This window comes from Hyperoodon ampullatus (assembly GCF_949752795.1).
Source record: "Hyperoodon ampullatus genome assembly, chromosome: 19".
Taxonomy (NCBI): Eukaryota; Metazoa; Chordata; class Mammalia; order Artiodactyla; family Ziphiidae; genus Hyperoodon; species Hyperoodon ampullatus.
This window is the reverse complement of record NC_136932.1, coordinates 37,182,838-37,205,032: the sequence shown is the minus strand read 5'-3', so window position 1 is coordinate 37,205,032 and position 22,195 is coordinate 37,182,838. Positions and strand designations below refer to the sequence as shown.

At 52.2% G+C, this 22,195-nt stretch overlaps 1 protein-coding gene across 1 annotated transcript in view; it reads right to left on the bottom strand.

Annotated features, from left to right (window-relative positions):
- Nucleotides 1–4,922: 4,922 nt before the first annotated feature.
- Nucleotides 4,923–22,195, bottom strand: part of GAS7 (growth arrest specific 7) — a gene marked incomplete at both ends in the record, with an annotated part of 198,446 nt that continues 181,173 nt past the window's right edge. Inside the window, 6 exons of the mRNA XM_079726254.1 lie at nt 4,923–5,036; nt 5,673–5,771; nt 7,088–7,167; nt 11,112–11,235; nt 12,028–12,156; nt 18,828–18,906. Of these exons, the coding sequence (XP_079582380.1) occupies nt 4,923–5,036; nt 5,673–5,771; nt 7,088–7,167; nt 11,112–11,235; nt 12,028–12,156; nt 18,828–18,906 (625 nt within the window). The remainder of the gene's footprint in view (nt 5,037–5,672; nt 5,772–7,087; nt 7,168–11,111; nt 11,236–12,027; nt 12,157–18,827; nt 18,907–22,195) is intronic.

The window sequence follows — 22,195 nt, the reverse complement described above, 5'->3', positions numbered from 1 at the left end:
AGGGCACCATCAAGATGTGCTTGGAGGAGCTGTTACCTTGGGGGTCAGGCCCAGAGCTGACCGGTGTCAGCTGGGTGTGGTCCTCTCTCTGCCACCATCCAGTACGGTGAGGGCACAGGCCAGGTGAGCAAGGCTCCGGCAGCGACAAGAACCTGAACGGAGGGGGCTATGTCTTCATGCCTGTTTTTGCTCCTTGGAAGTGACTTTAAGGACATGCTGTCAAAACTTGGTGGATGAAAATTAATGACTTCTGCTTTCTTTAGGGGTCCAAGGAGGAACTACCTCATTCTCAACAGCTCATGAAACTCTACGTTTTTGTGTCTGAACAGAGAAGCGCCTGGGTATGCCTCTCGTGAGGGCGTTAGGTGACATCACACACAGCCGTGCTGACGGGACACAGATAGGGCATGACGTGGGCACAGGGTACAAAACTGGAAGTGACAAGGGGAGGAGACAGAATGCAGCAGCTGGAGGAAGCCTGGGAGACCCGTCTAGAATGAACACCTTCAGCTTGCCGATGAAGGAACAGAGATTCAGGAAAGGGTGGTGATGGGCTCCCTGTCTTCTTATCCACGCCCCCTTCACCCACCTTCCACACCCCCTAACCCTCACCAAATGGCAGGGACTGGGCAAGTTGAAGGGGGGGTCCCCAGAAGCAAGTAGAACTGCCAGCTGAGATGCCAGCAGAAGTGGAGGGCAGTGGAGACCCTGCCCACCCCCTCCCCCCGACCCCAGCAGCTTTCTGCACTGTCAAAAACCTAAAATGATCCGAAAATGCAAGCGTGAGCCCCAAGAACCACTCGTGGACTCAGCTGGCTGAAAGTAGCCATGCAAGCGAGCTTAAGACCCCAGGCCAGGAACTTCGGGGCAGACAACTCACTTTAAAAGCAAGGAAGCAGCGGGGTGCACCCATGCAATGGACCGCTACTCGGCGATATAAGGGGACAAGCTACTGACATCCAGCCACAAGGTGACTCAGAGGCAATAAGCCAAGTGACGGAGGCCAGACTCTAAGGCTACTGCAGTGTGGCTCCATTTCTATGACATTCTAGAAAAGGCAAATCTGCAGGGTCAGAAAATCCATCAGTGGTCACCAGGTGCTGGGGTGGGAGGAGTGGGTGGACATCAAAGGAGCCTGAGGGGATGTTTTGGAATGATGGAAATATCACGTTGATTTCGGTGCTGGTTACAAGGCTGTGCACCTTTGTCAAAATTCACTGAACCCTATACTTCAAAAGGGTGAATTTTACTGTATGCCAATGAACCCCCGACACCAAATGTCAAAGATCGCAATAAACTTGTAAAAAGAAAAGGCAGGGGGACTCGTAGGGGCGGGGAGGTTTATGGAAATAAGACAGCATGCTGGCTAAGGAAGCCGGCTGATCTGCACCCCACTTAACATTTGTCCAAGGCATTCCCACTTAACATTTGTCCAAGGCATTCCCTACCTACATAATCACCAGCAGGTCTGCAGAATCCTGTTTAAACTCCCCTTGTCAAGGCCACTCACAGCTGGAAGTAAAATCACTTAAACAAGCTGAGGTCTTTGACGTCCTTTGAATTTCATGGCTTGAATTTCCAAGAAGGGACTTTGGCTCCGCCAAGATTTCTCTGCACCCATCCCCTAATCTCGTAATTGATTGGTTTTCACAAAGGGAACAGAAACAAACCCCTGGTTCCTGAGTTGTAGGGTTTCTATTTGCTTCGATCATTAATCAGCCTCAGTGAAGGGAGAAATGTCTCCTACTGCAGAAACCCAATCCACCCTCCCCAGTGAAAGGAGGCCCAAGGCGGTCCCACGGGCAGAACCTCGGGGCAGCCGTCCCTGTGGCTCAGCTGGCCAGGGCTTTGCAATACTGATCAAAAGCAACAGAAAAAAAAAAAAATGGAGAGGAACAAGTAGCTTTTCCTGGAGGTTTTCCTGGCAACTCACTTTTGTTTTAGAGACTATTTTGTAAAAAATCAGGCTATCACAGACAAAACGAAGTGCATCCGTGTCTCCCAGGTAGAAGAGGCTCACCTGTACTCAGAAATGGAACAACTGGATGGGCTCAAGGATGGCCTGGGGCCACTCACCCTGAATCAAGCCAGGCAGACCCTCCTATAACCTACACGCCAAAGCCCAAACCCAAACCACCACCGGGGCCGAGGGCCCCTCCGAAGCACGCTTTTAGGTATTCCAGACTTCATCCTAACTCTGATTTCACCCACAGGCGGAGTCCTGTTAACATAGGGACTCCAGCCCTGCTTGTAATTCGCTGTTCATTTCATGGCTCTCACTGGCCATCCTCCGGCTTCTTTTTTCCTCTTTGTAAAGTGAGAAGAATTATTTAAAACAAATCTCTGAAAGTTGAGTTGGATATGAGCCGTTGAGGGTCTGGCGGACCAGGGGATTATACTCTTGTTGCTGCCTGGCTTTTCCGTCCTTGGGTAAATGCCACATGGCAGTAGTTTGTATTATGATTACAGGCTCCCAGTGGGTTAAATGTGGAAGGGGTGCAAGGTTCTCTTTCCCCAGAAAGGTCTGAAAACATCCCCCTTCCATATGGAGAATAGAGGGGGGCCGGGGGCGGAGTGCCTGTCTGGTATGCAGCTACATTTCTAGTACCGGCACAATGCCTGGCTTGCCCCAAGTGTCTGCTGATTAAATGAATGAATGAGTGAATGAATGAAAGAAGAGCTATCAGCACAACAGGCAGTATCTCTGCAAACCTAAATTCTGCAGAGAGTACCTGTATGTGAATGCCAAAGTTACTGACCTGCAAGACCCCTGGAGAAAAGACAAGTCTATACAAAACAAGAGACTGTGGGCTTCCCTGATGACAGGGCCATACCTTGTCCCTAGGTCTTAGCACACTGCCCAGGCTCAGCTAAATGCTTGATGAATGAATAAAGGAGGGAAGAAAAAAGAAAAAGATGTGGAGGGGCTAATGAAACCGAGGGAAAAGGATGAGGGGTAAAGAATGACTTCAGAAAATAGACTGGCCCACACAGGGCCGACTTGGGCTACCCTGAAAGAGGCAAGAGAGCCCCAGGGAAGAACAGAAGAGTCTGGAATCCTCAGATGGGGATGAGAAAACAAAATCCGTGAGCGATATCACACTCAAAGTATCTGTGTTAGTAACAAGGCTATTGGCTTTGAATGTCGGAAAATCATCCACAAGTTAGTTTACTAAGCCACAAAGCAATTACTACTAGCACCGATTTTTTGTAAAGAAACCAAAGAAATGATATCCCCAAACTGGCAGCTGGTGTCATGGCCCAACTGCAGACCAGAAGGAGTGGTTCTCCATGCCAGACACAGCTCCGTCCTGATGGCCTTCATGTTGGTGAAGGCCTTCCTGTTGACCTTTCTGGTTGGGATGTTTCAATAAGAAAACTGGCAAAGCCTGGTTTGCTTTAGGCTATTCGGCATCTTTCTACTGTGACTATGAGGGCTCCATACTGACTCAAAAGGCAGAGGTGCCAAAGGATTCAAGAATAACAAGTCATCAGTTACCAGCATGGACGACAGAGAGAAAGACCAGGGAGTTATCTTCTTAGACGTCTGCCTTTACGAGAAACATGTGAGTCCTGTGAATCCAAAGTAATCAAGGGAAAGATGAACAAGAAAGATGGGTTCTCAGGGTGTGGGTTCCAGGCTAGAATGTGCCCCTTGCAAGTTGTCTGACCTCCTTCAGCCCTTTTCTTCTTCCCGTGGCCTTGAGCTGATTCTCAAGATTTAACATGTAAGGGAGAAAGTGATGAGTGAGGACCCGATGGCAGTGCCAAAGCTTCCCAGGTCACACTCAGACCAGGCTCTCCCAGGAATGGGGAGATGGGGAAAGGGTAAGGGGGTAGCAGCACCAAGCAGGGGCTCCGTGCGGGGCTTTGAAACGTGCAGGAGCTGAGAGGCCACGGTGCCAGACTGCCTGGATGGTGACACGTACTGCGGCCACGAGAGTCTGCAATGCCTGCACAGTGCCTGCCAGTGAGAGCCATACATGAGACAGTGGTCCCGACCCCGCTGTGCGTAGGCAGGTGGAGCCATCTGGGGGGTGACAGACACTTGCCCCAACCCATCTCCAACATGGGACTGACCCACCCCCCCGGGACAAGCGAGGGTGGAAGAGGGAGCTCCCCCGAGGAAGCGGCTGTGGGCTGGGTGGACGGGGATGCCCAGAGAGAGCACATGACATTGATGCCTGATCTAATAGGAAACGCGATTCAACGCTCCGACTTGGGGCGAATTTGCTGAATGAGGTAGTTCCATCCTGACCTCTGCAGGCAGGGTCAGTCTGGGAAAACAGGAGCCAGGCATTCTTCCCGAGACTCCCAAGGATGAAAAGTAGCAGAGAAGAGCCAGGATGTGGGCTCCCAGAATATGCAATGGGAAAAAACAAAGAGGGAGGGCTGCTGCAAAGGATTCTGGGTGCGGGCTGTTCAGCTGAAAGGTGCCTTCTATCCATGATTCTGATCCTGACACTTGGCTTGGAGACAGAGACCTCTCTCCCCCGCCCCTCCAAAGCCCTGGAGACAAGTGGGCTGGCTGGAGGAAGGGCCTTGGGGCTTCCAGGGGCATGAGCATGTGACACAGCTGGCTCTGGGTGGGGAGGGGACCTCTCTGGTGCTCAGCAGGGACCACAACGTCCCAGCCTCGGTTTGTTCTCGAAGTGGCAAGCATGGCATGGGACTTGGGGGGCTTCAGCCTCGGAGACAAGGGCAGGGCTACGGATCCATCTTCTCGGCCTGGGAACACTGGGGAGCTCCCCATGGGGCCATCCGGGCCGCCCTTCTGGCTTCACTGTCCCCTCTCCTCAGTGGACCAGGAGAGCGGGTGGGAGGGCAGCTCCGCTTGGGAGCAGGTCCCCCCCTGGCAGGAGTGCCACCTCCTCTCCGTGGGACCCCAGACCCTCCTCGGCAGGACCCCCCAGGCCGTGTGTCTAGATCTCCATGTCCACGGGGCGGATGTTACCCGTCTTGTGCTCTCTGACCCACAGCTCCCTGTCTTTGGCTGGGTCCACTTTTCGAAGCAGTTGGTCCACAGGCTCGACTGTCTGCAAGGGATGGAGAAGAGGGATACCTTCAGAGGCAGTGGCCGAGCCAGGGACATATCCTCTGAACCACACTGCTTGTACCCTCACGCCTGTCAGAGCAACCTCTCTAGAGGGTTGTGAGGCCCCGGGGAGGCCCGTGCGAGGGACAGACGTGGGGGGGTGCTGGGAGACCCGGGGGGCTGAAGCTCTGGCCTCTGCCCTGCTTTCCCTCGTGCATGTGACCCTCCAGACCTCAGAGTGGATGAAAGGGCAGGTGGCCCAAGGGTCTGTGACCTGTTCCTCCTTCCATCAGTCCCCACATTCACCACCTGAGAACAGGTCAAATGGAACGTCGGCTTGAGAGGTTTTGAATAGTTCCAGCATCGTAAGAAATTCGCCAGGGGAGGCAAGGACATCTCCAGCTATTTCAACTATCGTGACGCATCTATGTGATGCGCTCGGGATGGATTCACATGGACAGCCAGGGTAATTGACATGTCCATCCCAACAGGTCACCCGCAGGCCCGAGCCCGTGCCCACCTTCTGGACAGATTCATCTGTAGCGGCTACTTGACCTGCCACCACGGCACAGGGCCCTGGCCCTCCCCGGCCCCACGCCCCCCAGGGGCCCCGCTGGCCTCGGCCTGGGGAACTCACGCTTTGGTTGAACATGTCCGTCTCGTGCCGCAGCTGCGTGTACTGGCACAGATGCTGCCGGATCATCTCCACCCTCTCCACCTCCAGCCGTTCCAGCTCCTGCAGAGGACGAAAGCGGCAGAGACCTCTGGGGGTGTCCCTTCCACCTGGGGACCTTCCCCACCATGCGGGTCCCACTCCCCCCTATACACAAAGCACACATACTGCCCGCTTATCCCCCAGCCTGCCTGACCCTCTGGGGACTGACGAGGAACCCACCCCGTATCTGGGAGTGAAGCTGTAGCTGACGGCACAGCAGTTACTGTCTCCCGACTCTCGTTCTGCCAGGCGTGGTGGGTGCTAAGAGCTTTACGGGCACTGCTTCATTGTCCTCATCATAATTGTAAGAGGTTCTCTTCTTACCCACATTCTCCAAACAAGGGAATGAACACCTACAGAGGTAACATCGCTTGCCACAGAGACAGGGAATTATGGGAGCAGCGGGATTTGCACCAGGGTCTGTCGTGCCCTTAATCATGCGTCTGCACCAGTGCAGCCCCAGCCCCAGCCCCTGATGGTGTGGAGAGATGGAACACGTGCAGGAGCTTCTGCACCTCCAACTCTTGGGGCTTTGTCCCTGGGCCTCTGCTGAGCGGCCTCGTCTCCTCTGTCCACCCCAAGCGCTGAGGGGCAGGTCAAGGGAGCCAGGAGGGCCGGGAGCAGGGTGGCCACTGTCAAAGGGAAGAGCGGAAGGCGTTTGCCCTTTGGATCCTAGGTGGCTCTGCATCTTTGGAATTTAGGAGATCCGGCTGCTATTCTGTGCACAACTAGGTCACTGTTCAGGTGATTAACCAGGGCGTAGGAAGTAAAGCAGGGAGTTTAATTAGGAGATTAACCAGGAGGAAAACTAGGTCACTGTCCCCGGGGGAGGCCTCTAATCTGCTCTGGTGGACTGGCACCTGGGGAAGGCAGAGGGTTAGTCTCATGCTGGACAGACAGATGGACGGCGGTGGCTTGGGGGCAGTGGGATGGTGTGATAAGCACCTGGCGTGATGCCTCCTTTCTCATCTGGCCCCATGACCCACGTGCCAACCCCGCTTCAACCCACTCAGTGGGTGCTGACTTCACAGAAATACTCAACTTGGCTATTTTTCCTAAAGGGACCACTGTCTGCTTGGTTGGCCCTGACCCCTCAGAAGGATGCAGCACGAGCCTTTCGTTGCCTGTGTTCACACAGCTAGGAAGTGCCAGGGCAAGTATCTGAATCCACATAGGCTGGTCCGGGGTTGAGGTCTCAGTCCCAACACTAGAGCAGATCTAATGACCATCTCCATGGTCACCTCCACCCCACTGCCTGCACATCCACCACCATCCACCCAGGGATTCCTGAGCGCCCGCCCCCGCATGGACAAGCGTATGCATCTCTGGTCACTCACCAAGGTGGTGGTCACCATCTCTTCAAACCACTTGGACTGGGCCTGGTTGTAGAGGTCCACACAGCGCATAAGGTCATCTCCTGGAAGGGCCAAGGCCACTGTCATACTCTGTGCTGTCCTCACCATGGCTGCCTTCTCCCACCTGCACCCCACAGCCAGGGTGATGGAGGCCACCGGAAAGCTGGTGGGTGGGGAAGATGAGCAGAGCAAGAGAAGGGGGCAACCCAGCCTTACGAGAGGCCGGCTTCAGAGTGTCCATCTGAACTAGACTCCAGACACCAAAAACTCAGGAAGGGGGTTTCTCAGTAAGAATGTATGTATGGTAGGGGTGTGGGGGTACTCCTAGGACCCACAACTCTATCATGAGCCCAAGAAATGCTTCCTCTTCTAAAGATGGGAGTTTCATTTCACATTGGAGAGTCCTGCTTGGTTGAAACATGTGTCTCAAGCAACTTGCTACTAGTTAGAGTTAAAGAAGGGAAGTTGGCAAATCACGTGTGTGTGTGTGTGTGTGTGTGCGTGTGTGTGCGTGTGTGTGTGTGTACATACATGCAGCAGCAAAGGGTGGGTGGGAAGGGAATGAGCTCTTTCTATAGTATTTTATTTCATAAGAGAGAGATCTGAAACAAACTATGTAACAAACTGCAAGTAATTGCAACATTACTAAGCTCCCAGCGTCCCAGACCCTTGCTACATAGAACACAGTTCCTGGACCAGCCGCATCAGTGCGCCCTGGGAGTTTGCTCGAAATGCAATCTCAGGATGTTTCTGAGACCTAGTGAATCAAAAACTATTTTCACAAGATCCTCAGGTGATCCCCGTGCACATCACAGTTGGAGAAGCACAGCTTGGTCTGCATGTAGTTTCCTGATCATCACAGGGTGCCAGAGAGAGGAAGACATCATGGTCTCTGCTCATGATGGGAAAACTCATGAGTGAACCCAGAGATAATGATGAACTCTTCAAAGGGATTCCTATAATGGCATCACCTTGCTCATGTGGGTTCAGATATGAAAGTGAGTGAAAGAAAGTGGGCAGAGTTATGCCCACATGACCCAGGGCCTGGCTCAGGGCCCCCTCCCCAGTGAACCATACACCATTAGCTGGGAACTAAGCCTTCCTTGAGTAACAGAACCCAAATCAAGGCTCTGTTCATTGTGCCCTTGGTTCAAGGCCAAGACTGGGCCCTTGATCCCAAGAAAGACTCAACTATAGGGAAGAAAGTGGATATTTCATTGCAGATGCATTCCCACCAAGAGCTTGCGCCTGACCGTGGGTGGGGTCACCCTATAAACACAATATGAAACTCCCAAAGCCCTGTTTGTTGATCCTGATTTTGACAACATGCTTCAGGAACTTCTGCAACATCAGGAAATAGTATAGGTGAAGGTAGGTGTGTCTCTTCTGTAGGCATCCCAAGGGTTTGAAATCAGGCCCTTCTGAACAGTACAGGTTAAGGACATGGATTCTGGAACCAGATCTGGGCTGTCATACAGCTCCACTGTTTACTAGCCGTGCAACCTTGGACAAGTTGATTCACCCTGCCTGTGCCTCAGTTTCGTCATCTGTAAAATGGGGATAATAATGGTACCTCCATAGAGCCACGGTGAAGATTAAATAAGCACACCCTCCCAAAAAAAAGAAAAATAAAAAAGAAAACACAAAGAACAAAATAAAAAGATAAACAACTTACGAAAAGTATTTGCAATTCAAATGACAAAAAGTTAATTTTCTTTATCAATCAATAAGAACAAGACCAGCCATTTGACATAAAAATGGGGAGAGCTGGGCTTCCCTGGTGGCGCAGTGGTTGGGAGTCCGCCTGCCAATGCAGGGGACGCGGGTTCATGCCCCGGTCCGGGAAGATCCCACGTGCCGTGGAGCGGCTGGGCCCATGAGCCATGGCTGCTGGGCCTGCGCGTCCGGAGCCTGTGCTCCGCAACGGGAGAGGCCACAGCAGTGAGAGGCCCACGTACTGCAAAAAAAAAAAAAAAATGGGGAGAGCATATGAGTGAATCATAAAAAAAAAAAGCCACGATGATTTATAAGTCTAGTTTTAAAATGCTCAACTCCACTCAAAAAGCAGTGTAGGGCTTCCCTGGTGGCGCAGCGGTTGAGAGTCCGCCTGCCGATGCAGGGGACGTGGGTTCGTGCCCCGGTCCGGGAAGATCCCACATGCCGTGGAGCGGCTGAGCCCGTGAGCCATGGCCGCTGAGCCTGCGTGTCCGGAGCCTGTGCTCCGCAACACGAGAGGCCACAACAGTGAGAGGCCTGCGTACCACAAAAAAAAAAAAAAAGCAGTGTAAATTAAATTAGAAACAAAATACTATTTTTCACCAGATAGTTACAATGTCAAAATCTGAGAGCATTCAGTGCTGACAAGAGTTTAGGGAACAAGCGTTCACAGAGCTATTGGTGGGCACCCCTCTCTGGAAAGCAACTTGGAAACATCCATCAAAATGAATACAAGCATCTGACCCAGAAACCCCGACCCCATCTCTATACTGTCTATATGCAGGTTCTGTTCCCCCCACCCCTGAGATGCATTTATAGTAACAGCATCGCTGGCATTGGCAAAAACTCTGAAACAATCTAAAAGTCTTACAAAAATCAATTAGGGGAATGATGAAACAAATCTGGATACGATCATACACTTGCTCACTATTCAACTATTTAATAAGTCTGATGTACATGAATGGATGGGGAAATAAATTTATGGGTGATGGAATAGAGCTATCTCTAAGATATATCAATTAAAATATAAGTTCAGAACACAGCATAATATGATTTTATGTATATGAATTTTTTGTTTGTTTGTTTGGCTGCACTGTGCAGCATGTGGGATCTTAGTTCCCCGACCAGGGATCGAACCCAGGCCCCCTGCATTGGACGCACGGAGTCTTAATCACTGGACCTCCAGGGAAGTCCCTATAAATTTAAATATTAAAAAACATTAAAAAAATTAAAACACTAGGATGTGTTGATGGTGATTATATCTGGGGAATAAGATTTTATATTCTTACGTGTTGATTAAAATTTTTTGTCAAGCAGCAATATTGTTTTTGTAATATAATTTTATTTTTTAATAGTTTAATAAATTAAACTAATTTAAATGTGCCTCTCCCATCCTTGGGTTCCCTTTCCTACTCTCAACAAGTATACTGTGCCTTCTGTTTCTGCATCCAATACTTTACCACTGTGCATTAAAGATCTTTATATAAAATGCTGTATTTATATTACACTATTTTGTTATGACATTTTTATACCACCTTATTTCAAAATGTCACTAAGGTGGCTGTTTCATCCTATAATGAACTAATTATACCAGGTCCACCAGAAGTTGGGGTGAAAGGGATTTAGAGACCATCTAATCCAAACCCTAATCCCACAGCACATATTTTAATCCCAGAAAGCAAAACGCACTGTCCTTGTACACCATGAAACTGGTTTTTTAGAAATATTTAACAATTTTTTTTTAGATTACTGTTTCTCACTGGTTTTTCTCCCCCTTCCTTGTGCATTAGCTAATTTTTACCTCTAGGTGGAAGCAGAAGCTGACTCATTGGGAAATCTTTTGGAGAAAATCTGAAATATGGCTATTTCTTTAAACAAAATGTTGACCTCTGTTCTGGGGCAGAAGCCCATCACCAGAGGTGAACCTTTGGAGTAGCACTCCCCGGGGAGGTGGGACAGCTTGGGTGGGTGTGGTTTGCACTTCCCCTAGGAGCTCCAGGCAGCGACAGGACCCCTGAATTCCAGGTGCCTGGAAGAGTCTGTCCACCTCCTGGCCAGAGACCCAGGGCTTGGACCAGAAGGAGCCCTCTGGCCCAAAGGGAGGGTGTGGGGAGCCCTGTCCCCTGCCACAGCCTGGACACAGCCGGGTCTGCTCCCCGCCCCACAGCCCCACACCCCAGCCTCATCCTGTGGGGTGCACGTTCACAGGCACCCCATCTCTCAGTCCCTCCTGTGTTTCTGTGACCAGGTGAGGATGGACAGGGGCAGCGGGCGACGGTGCCTCACTCACCCGCCTGTGTGGACTTCCTCCGTGCCTTCTTGATGTCCTCCTCCGTCTTGTTGCTCAGCTTTATCTCCAGCTGCTGGGTCTTCATCTCCAGGTCTCTCTGCCGCTCCGTGAGGGCTTTCCGGGCCTGGGGTCCAAGGACGTGAAGCTATTCATGGGCTCAGAGCCAGGAAGGGCCTATGGGGCACACGGGGCCTGGCTTCCCCTTTTCTAGGTAAGAGTCCTTTCTTTTCCCTGCTTTTGTGGATGAGGCCACAGTGGCTCTGACAGGCTAAGCAGCTAGACCAGCATCACCCAGCCAGTTAGGGACCACGTGGAGGCTGCCAAGCATCCTCTCATCCCCATCTCTTGGCCTAGAGCAAGCCTCTCAGAGCATGTTTTCATTGGAGCATGTACACGTACTGGGGACCCAAGCGGTCCTAAAATCACAGCTTCTCCGGGGTGGCAGGGACCACAAAGGTCGACATCACTTCCCAGCAGTGCTTATCGGCTGGTAGCACCAGGCTCCCCGTTCTGGGGCAGGATGGGCCCTTTGGTGGCAGCTGCTGGCAGGTGGGGGATTCTGTCAAGAGGGAATCTGCCAGGTGAGACCCAGGCAAAGGGGCCCCATGTGGACCGGCAGCAAATCCAGGCTCCGAGACCCACGAAAGCAGGGTGTACCTTGTCTCATGTGCCGGAGGGAGGCCCCCTACACCCTCCACTGCAGGTGCAGCCACACCCACTCCCACTCAGAATCTGAGCACCAGGGGAAAGCAGCCCACCTACCCTTTGGCTGGGGGAGGGGCATCTCATACTCCCCGCCCCTCCAGATCCTGCCATGGGGGGACAAAAGCCTCTGCCTTGGCACACGGAGCCCCTGCTGGTTCCCAGCTCCCTGTCCTCCAGCGGCACCCTCCCGCCCTGGCATCCTGGGCCTCACCTTCTCCACCGCGGCATAGCGGCTGGCGAGCTGCTTGCGGAGGTCTGCAATGTGGTGGTCACACTTTTTCATGTCCTTCTTGAAGTTCTCGCGGAAGTTCATCAGGGGCTTCTCCACCTCACTGTGAAGCTGTCGATGGGGGAGACACACTCAGGACCCCCGGGGCGTCAGCTGCACATGGAGGGAGGGGGCGCTGCCCCCAACCCTGCAGGCGAGGATGGGGGACCTTCCCACCGGAAGGTCAGAGACAAGTGGCTGCTTATCTGGTAGCGGTCAAGGAAGTCACCTCAGCTGGCCATGTCCCAACGTTCACACCGATGGACAGGTTAGCATCTGGAGCCTTCGAGTCCCTTGTGGGCACCCCCTTCCTGCGCTAAGTCCCCAGAGTTTCCTCTAGGGCTTTGCTCAGGTGTCCAGCTCCCTTTCTTTGCAACCTGGGAGCTTTCTTGGGGCAGAACCCAAGCCACCATCTCTGTGTCCCCGAGCACTTAACACAGGGACTGCTGCGTGGGTGACATTTAATCAGGTGATCTCGGGTCAGCTCTACTTATTGGACAGCTACCACGTGCCAGGTGCTGAGACCACAGAGGATCTGCTCATGGTCTGGATGTCGAGGAGGTCTTGTTAGGAGCTCAGGGGCCCCCTCTTCCTGAACTGTGCCTGCTGGTCTCTGCATGGAGGCTGGCGCAACCCCACCGCACCAGAACGAACTGGCCTCGCACCCCCAGGGACAGAGAAGGGTTCTTTATGCTCTGAGAGGTGCTGGGTGAGGTTGGTGTTCAAGCTTTTTCCTTCTCTTTTATTCCTTCCCTCTTTCCCACTCCGCTCTCTTTGGAAGGAGAACTTTTACTTAAAACTTTTTTTGGGGGGGTTGTGAACATGAGATGTATCTGATGAGAAAACAGATAAATGTGGACCTGCTGTGGTCAGAGTCACAGCCTAGAGCCCCCTGACTCAGCCTCTCAGAGCCCCACCCACTGGCCTCCTTGGGCCCCCTCGGTCTGCCCTCCAGGGCCCCTCAGCCTCCATCCGCCCCTCTGGGAAGCAGAGCTGAACGTCCCTGGATGGATGAGATCCCAGCTCTGGGGGTCTGTGATCGCCCCCCTCTTCCTCTTCACCAGGCCCCTTCTTCCCACATTATCTTTTCCCCAGAGACCTCAAGGACAGAGGTGTTCCTAGTCCTAAAGCACCGAGTACACATCACTGTGAGCTCTAGGAGGGTGGGGGCCACGCTGGCTTGGTCACTGCTGTGTCCGCAGCATCTGGCCGGAGCTGGTGCACAGTGGGTGATCGTTCTCTACTTAGATCTTCAGGGCCCGATGCCCTGGGTGACAAGACGATGCTCTGTTGGTGGACAACCTTCGAAGACTAACAGAGAGCGGGCTGCACAAACGCCCTTCTCTTCCTCCCGTTGCTTGTAACGTCTGCTATCATTTTTTTGAGCCCTTGGAAGTTTCCTTGCACAGGAAAACACCCCCATCTGGTGGCAGTCTGTAAGATGCCACAAACTTGAGCGCTGCTGAGAACAAGGAAACACCTTCCCCACACAGATTAAATGGCTTTGAGGGAGGAGGGGGAGGGGCTGCATAATTGGCTGCCGTGGGAACCGGCTCCTGATGGGGCTCTACGTGGGTTAACTCAGCCTGTTGACCCCGTAACTCCGCGGTCTCTTTCTGAGGGATTTCCATACTTCATGTACCCAGGAGTGACCTTGCAGAGGCTTATCAATACTCAGGAGTCCTGGGCGCCGGCCCCAGATTCTGTGGTCTGGAGAAGGGCCCCAGGATCCTGCCAACACACCCAAACGCTCTCCCCCAATTCCAAATGACATTCTGGAAACATCGCGCTACTGGCTGTCAGAAGCGATTCAACCCCGTGGATTGAAGACCCATGGATTCTCCCTCTGTATTTTAAGTACTTTGAAAATAAGGCTAATTTTTTCTTTAAGAAAGTTGGCTGGGTGTTTTTTTATACTCATTCTTAACGTTTAAGCATCTCTGGCTAACCAGGAGGCAGAAGTCCTCCCTGGAAGCTTGTCCTCATGAACTTGAGCTGGCCTGGCTTGGATGCCACAGGCTATTGAAGCCATTCGGTTTGCCTTTCAGAATTCCTGTCTCCTCCTTTCATGTCACTCATCAGAAGAGAGTAAGAGAAAACTCAAGTTGGCGGGAATTTCAGAGACCACAGGGAGACCTCGGAGACATTGTGGGTTTGGGGCAGACCACCACAATACAGTGAAGACTGCAATAAATCGAGTCACATGGATTTTTTTGGTTTCCCAGTGCACATAAAAGTGATGTGTACACTATACTGTAGTCTGTTAAGTGTGTAATAGTTCTATGTCTTAAAAATGCACACACTGGGACTTCCCTGGTGGCGCACTGGTTAAGAATTCGCCTGCCAATGCAGGGGACACAGGTTCGAGCCCTGGTCTGGGAAGATCCCGCATGCCATGGATCAACTAAGCCCGTGTGCTACAACTACGGAGCCTGCACTCTAGAGCCCACGAGCCACAAGTACTGAGCCCCCGTGCCACAACTGCTGAAGCCTGTGTGCCTAGAGCCCGTGCTCCGCAACAAGAGAATCCACCACAATGAGAAGCCCGCGCACTGCAACAAAGAGTAGCCCCCCTTCGCCACAACTAGAGAAAGCCCGCGCACGGCAACGAAGACCCAACGCAGCCATAAATAAATAAATAGATAGATAGATAAATAAGTTTTAAAAAATGCACATACCTTAATTTTTAAAATACTTATTGCTAAAAAAATGCTAACCATCGCCGGACAACGCAGGGTCGCCGCACATCTTCAATTTGTTAAAACAAAACAAAACAAACACACACACACTAAAGCAAAGTGCTATATTAAACAAGGTATGCCTGAATCTAGTCCAGTGGGTTACTAAGAGTTGTGAAGTCATTTTAGTGGGTCAGGACCTGCTTTTAGATGAGCATAGCCCAGACACGAAGAGAAAATATCAGAGTGCATTTTAGGCAGAAGGTTAAGTAGTTTCACAAACAGTTGTTTTAGCCACGTGCACGTGTATCTGTATGCGGATATCTGGATGTGGATACCTGTGTGTTCCAGGTGGCCATGGAAAACATATAACTGTGGGTCACAGTCAAGTAAGGTTCAAGTCACTGATCTGGTCCAATCTCTTCATTTCACACATGAAAAAAATGGAAGCTCAGAGATGCTAAGTGACTTGCCCAAGGTCACAAAGCTTGTTAGTGATGGCACTGACATAAAAGTCCTGTCTCCTGAGGCTCACTGTGCCCCCCGAAATCTTCTGGCTGAACGCACGGCCTCGACTGCAGGATTAGATTTTCTCCCATCAGAAGGAATTTTTCTGTTCTCCCTTCGGCACCCAGAAGCGGGTATAACTTCCTTTATATATAGCAATCTTATTTCTTTAACAGCCTGTTGCTATGAACAGTGGCTCGAGCTAGGAGACTAGAAAAGCCTAAACGATTCCTGAAATGAGATTGCATTTCTTAAAGAGCTCTTGCCCCCAACACAGAACATTCAGGGTGGAATTTTTCAACGAGCCTTTTGGAGCAGATGGTAAAATGGATTTCGCACATATGCAGCCGTATTATCCAGGGCGGACGGATAGTCCTTGGAGCCTTTTCTTTTCAAGGAATTGTCATACAACCACTGGGCTGCCACCATGATTGCCTGAGGACACCGACACTGACCGACGGGCTGGAGGCAGCAGACATTCTTATAGAAAAATCTATGTGTGAATTTTGTGTGAACATTTCTTCAGAAGCCTCCCATCAGCTACCTGAAGTCAGCCCTGAATTAAAACATCCCGGCATTTGGAGGGCCAGACCGCACTGCCCTGGACAGTCCTTAAGAGAGGGCAGAGTGCTCCTCAGAACAGGGTTCTGTGTTTTAAATGCCACTGGTCTGCCTGGAGAAAAGGTCTGGGGGTCAAAGCTGCAATTCACTCAGTCCTCGCCTTTGCTTCCTCAGCAGCTGAGCCCACTTGGCTGTGTAACCACTGGCTGCGATTTAACCCCTCTGTTCCTACTCATTTGTGAAACGGAGATGCTGACTTGAACAGTAGCTGATAAAATTGAGGGAGATGAATGATATCCTACACCTAACACTTACATTACCGTGATACTGTGATATAATAACTAATATATATTTTGGTCTTTGTCCCCAGCTCCTGGCTGGAGCTCCTAGAGCCTTTGCAATTTCCTAAACAACAAAGGTCCCAGGAGCATCCTTTGGTCTAATATTTGGTCTCTGAGCCACTGTTGCTGATACCAAGCTCCTACATCCCTTGGAATTTCCTGGGTGATAGGAGGTCTTTTGTTCTAATGAGGTGCCTCTGCCTGGGCTCCTGGACGGGGGCTGGTCACCAGAAAGACCAAGCCATGATTAGAAGCTTGTAACTCTCAGCCCCCTCCCCATCCCCTGGGGAGAGGAGAGGGGCTGGAGATTGAGTTAATAATTGATTCTGCCTATGTGATGAAACCTCCAAACAATCTGTCAATCACAGGGCCCAGAGAGCTTCTGGATTGGTGAATACACTCAGATGTGAATACACATCTCTAGCCTTTATCCCATCCTTTAATATATAATAAACTGGTAAACCTAATAAGTGTTCCCCTGAGTTTCATGAGCTGTTCTAGCAAATTATCAAACCTGAGGAGGGGGTCACGGGAACCCCTGATTTGTAGCCAAGTTGGACAGAAGTTGTGGGTAACCTGGGGACCCACTACTTATGATAGCCATCTGAAGTAGGGTTGGTCCTGTAGCACTGAGTCCTTAACCTGCAGGATCCTATGCTGACCCTGGGGGAGTTAGTGCCAGAACTGAATTAAAGTGTAGGACCCCCAGCTGGGGTCAGGGAATTGGTTGGTGTGGGGAAAACCCACCCAGTTTGGTGACCAGACGTATTGCTGTGAGCAGCGGTAGTAAAAGGAAAGATTAGAGGAAAACACTGCATGGGGGAGTGCTGTCACCCGCTGGGCACCTTACGAACAATCGAGAATCAGGCGGCCTGCTGATGGAGAGTAAATGCCACCAGGATTTCTGGGGCTCCGGCAGGCGACCCTTCAGAAGCTCGCAGACCCGGCTCCCAGTCCCATCACAATGGCAGCCTCTGCATGCATCTCACAGTCAACGGAAGTTTCCACCACCGCAGAAGCTGGAGCTGCTGGGGGCTAGGAGGGAGAAGGGAGACCTAAAGGGAACACTACCGTGATCTACAGCTTCAAAACAACTCCCTGCTTTGTACGCAAGGCTCAAAAGAGACCCATTCACGGAGCTCCTTTCTCTCCCAGTACCTGAGAGGCAATTTCCTTGCCAAGTGGTGTCTGAGGTTAGTGTGCCACTGCTGGCCCAGGAATTCTCACTCGCATCTGGGTGTCAACTCAGTCTTGGGGCTCCAGCATCCTTCGGGAGCAGGGAGCTGGTAACACACTGTTTTTCCTCCCAGCCCAGCTCTTTATAAAGCTCCTTCATACATCTCAGCCGTACGAGTCATTCACCCTGCCCTCGGTGTGCGGAGAACCATGACGGGTGGAGACCTGGATACAAAGTCAGTTTCCTGTCTTCCAACAGCACACTAAGCCCAGAAATGCAACTGTTGTGGAAGAAGCGCTAGAAAAGACACAGGACCTGGGAGCGCTGAGTGTGGAAGCCGCAGGAAGGAGCAGCCATCTTTGTGGGATGCCACGTTCAAGTGACATCCTCCTCCTTGACACCCTGCTGTTAAAATGTGGGCTCAGAGGGTTTAAGCGCTTTGTCCCAGTGTCCTCTTGGGCTGGTGACTGTGGGAGGGCAGAAGAAAGAGCGTAGACCCAGTAGGCAAAGGTCACCGGGAATGGTGCCCCTCTCCAGGGGCTCTCGTCCTTTAGAAGGCAAGCATCCTAGTGGGCGGCCCCATCAGTCACGCACACGTTAGTGTGAATTTCCCCCTTAGACTCTTGGTTTATTCTCCACCTGGAAAGCAGCTAAGAGCCTGAGAGGGAATTTGGAGACAGGAGACAGGGAGTGGGGAAGAGAGGGTTGTTGGGAAACACGGAGAAATCTTGGCAGAAAGTAGGCCTGAAAAGACTAGGGGGTCGAGAGGAGATCGTCAGAGGTCCTATTCACTCGTAACTTCAGAAAATACTTATTGACATCTACTATGTACCAGGCACCACTCAGAGTCCTGAAGACATAGTGAGTAGGAGAGAAACATCACTGTCCAAGGGCACATGCTAGAGTCTCCTGGACCAATGGAAAGAAGGGTCAGCTACCTAGTCTGAAACTGTGTAACAACAAACACAACAAAACAAAAACATTCTCCCTTCGAAAGAGTCTAGTCTCTCCCGACACTAAGAAGAGATAGAAAATGCCAATGCATTCCTTTGAAAGCCAAGCCACACAAAAGTGCAGTTTCATCCCTCAGGGGCTCACCCGAGAAACTGAGGGGCATCTACCCTCACCTCACAGAGGTGTGCTGAGGTTACTCGCACTGGCTCATCAGGGCCCAGGGTTAAATCTGGAGGAATTTTGTGAGTTGGTTGTTAAAGACAGCCAGTATTAAACATTAAATGATCTAAACTTAAAATTAACAAACTGTATTAAAAACAAAGGTAATACATATCCTCATACCCTCCTAACTACGTCTGACTATTATCCACGCTCTTGATGGATGTGTATGATTACTGACGCTATTTTGTTGCTATAGGGGGAGCACGGTCTAAGGGTAGCATCTCTTCCCGACTCTTGAAATTTACACCACGGAAACTGTGCAACACCACACCGGTGTGTAGGACCAACCCAGGGAGGGCTTACCTTGGCGGAGAACTTGAGGTGAACTTCAGCCTCGTCGGCAAGGCTCTTCTTCACCTGCGCCCACGCTTCTCCCAGGGAGCTGCAACACCAAGGAGTCGATGAGGCTCGGGGAGGCCACACCGACCTCAGGTCAGAGGCCACAGCCCTCCCTGAGACAGGATGGTGGGTCTTGACCCCGAGTCCTGGGGGAGCGTACGACACAAGAGACCGTGGACTTGGATGAGGCAGAGGCCAGGCACAAAACAAACCTGAGGACCACGCCTCGACCTATGTGAGCAGAGGAACCTTCCCGAACCAAGCTGAGAGAACAGACTGCAGCAGACAGTCGAGTGCCTGGGGAAATACCCAGAAGCCCAGAGGACCGGGGAGATGTGAGAGGGAGGTGGGGTACAGTGCCGTGAGGACCCTAACACCTGGCCCATTACTGTCTCCGGCCTTCCTGTCGCTCCTCCCTGGTTTACTGCTGAGGGTTGGAAATGCCTGCTGGCAAGCCAAGGAAGGAGAACGGATGCCTTTTCAGGGAGAAGTCCTTCTCAAACAGAAGGCACCACACAGCCCTGCTTGCAGGTAAACCTCCAGCGGCCTGACTTCCAAGGAGGGCAAAAATGGACCAGCTGGGTGTAGGAACCTCTTAGGGATGCCCACCCAGCAGAGAAGGCTCGCCATCACCATCCTCAGGAGCGTGACCCCCTGCTAGTACTTGTTCTGGATTGTGAACCCCAGTGCTGCCCACAGCCAACCAGAGAAGGGCAAAGTCCTCTAAACTAAATAACTTTTCCACTGGTAGGAGATGTTCCAAATAGAAGCAATCTCCTGAAGTCTCCCAGACTTTTGAATGCAGGGCCCCGCGCTCCAGTCTCCCTGATTCGGAATTCTTGAACCTTGATGACCTTCAAAATGATACTCCTGCACGTTTGCTCGAGATCTCTCCATCCAGCTGGTAAACCCGGGCTGAATGGTCAGTTGACTTAATTTCATCAAAAAGCCACTTCCGGGCTTCCCTGGTGGCGCAGTGGTTGAGAGTCCGCCTGCCGATGCAGGGGACACGGGTTCGTGCCCCGGTCCGGGAAGATCCCACATGCCGCGGAGCGGCTGGGCCCGTGAGCCATGGCCGCTGAGCCTGCGCATCCGGAGCCTGTGCTCCGCAACGGGAGAGGCCACAACAGTGAGAGGCCCGCGTACCGCCAAAAAAAAAAAAAAAAGCCACTTCCCCCAGAGAATTCATTAAACTTGAGGGGCAAAAAAGCTGATTCAAAGACAGCATGCTGCGAGGCTTCTGGGTTTTGAGCCGAGCAGCCAGCAGCTGAGAATTACCCAACAGAACAGTACAGAACAGATCTCTGTGGTCAGAGTCTGGGTCTGTCTGGTCATGGTGCTGGCTCAGGCTGAGGCGGCTGTTTATGGGAAACAACTGATTGATTTTATCTTGGAGCCAGGCAGCAAAGAAAGGTCCCCTCAGGTGATCCCAGCTGGGGGGCCCACCCGAGAAGAGATGGAGTGAGAATCGGAGCGATCCAAGCTGCTGGCATTTGTCTTGGCCTGAAGGGCCTGAGCTCCTGGGAGCTGGGCTGGGCCCACACTGGGTGGCCTGGCTCCTTACCTGACTGGGCAGATGGGTAGGGGGTCCATGGTGGGGGAAGGAGGGAGTGGAAGCAGTCATGATAGTCATACAGATATGGGATCAGAACAGCAGGTCCAGAAAGAGACTCGCCCAGATACAGGCGATGCGCTTGCAGCAAAGGTGCCAAGTATCTCAATGGAGAACAGACAGCCTTTCAAGAAATGGCACAGAGACAACTGTACATCCACAGGGAAGAAAGGAATCCTGCCCCTGACCTATGCCACACACAAAGATGATCTCAAGATGGATCACACAGCTACAGTGAAAGCCAACAAGCTTACAGAAGCAGTCCCAGGAGGAGGGGGAGTTTGATGACAGGGGGCTGGAGGGGGCTTCTCCCTGCAGCTGAGCTACTCGCCAGCCCGCAGGAGGTACAAACAAGAGCCCAGAAGCCCTGGTGGTGCCGAGAGACTGTAAGTCTGCTGCCAGCAGAGCACGTGGTCAGTAACTGGCCCAGGGACAGTGACATTGGCCTGAGACTGTCATCTGAGGGTCATCGGGAGGAAAGGCGAAAGCACAGTTTCACGCTCAGGACAATGTCCTCGGCCCCGCCTCCAGGCTGGGCCCTCATTAGTAGGAGGACATCACTCCAAACACTCAGCTGGGCCTGTCTGAGCTGGGCCAGCCCCAAGCAGGCCTCTCCCCCCTCCCAATATTCCAGCCGCCTTGGAGCCACGTCACAAGTTAGAAAAAAGGCCATTTAGAAATTCTCTCACTGAAGAGAGATTTTCTTCATCTGATAAGAGGTGAATGAAAAAACAAAACAAAACCCAAAACCCGAGATATCATTTCTCACACGGTTCCAGCAGACCGTCTGAGCCTGCCAAATCAAAACACATGTTACTGTCACAAGTACCACAGGATAGCAAAACTGAAGGCAGGACAAATCACCTGCTGCTGTTTATTTACCAATGTGCACACACCCTGTGGAATCTAATTTGGACACAGCACAACTCAAGTCTCCCCATCCGCGTCTCCCCAGGCTGCCCCACATTTCTAGGCTCTGGCATCGCGCTTCGAAAGTTTCAGGTGGACGGGCTGGCATGCAAAGCTGTGTGTGAATGCAAAACAGTGTAGCTGCAGGTCGTGAGCAGGGGCGGGTCCATGCGCCTCCAGAAGGAGCGTGTGTCTGGGGGTGGTGCGTGCACGCAGGGGAGATGGGGGGTTATGTGTTCCTGGCCGTGTTGCACGTGAGCTGCGCTGATGCCGGAACGTGAGCGTGTGGCGGGTTGCCCCGTGTTTGTGGGTGCACGTGTGTACGGCATGATGGCGAGGGCCGACTCCTGGCTCGTGCAGCTGGGAGCATATGCTGTGCGTGTTGGCCAGACGGAGTGTCCCTGGCAGCAGCTCAGGCCGAGGAGGTGGAAGCCTCTTCCAGAGCAGCTCTGCGTTGCAGGGCATGGGGGTACTTTAGGAAAGCCCCCTGCCCAGGCCGGAGGGGAGACTCCCCGACAAGCTCCCTTCCTGCCCTGGTCTCAGGCCCGGTGCAGGGAGTAGGAGGAAGCCGGAGGTAACTTCATTGATGTCCCTGGAAGAGACACTGGCCGTGAAGGACCACCCAGTGGCCTGCTGGGTCAATGAAAACCATTCCGAGGCGGCCTCTTGGCTAGACAGCGAGCCCACACAGAGGCCCTAATCAAAGCCACATTTGGTTGGCAAAGCCCCATCGCCTGAAGGATTCAAGCCATGCAGGCAGATTTGGCCTTGTTCAACATCACAGCTCTGTGACGACCACAGCCAGCCCATG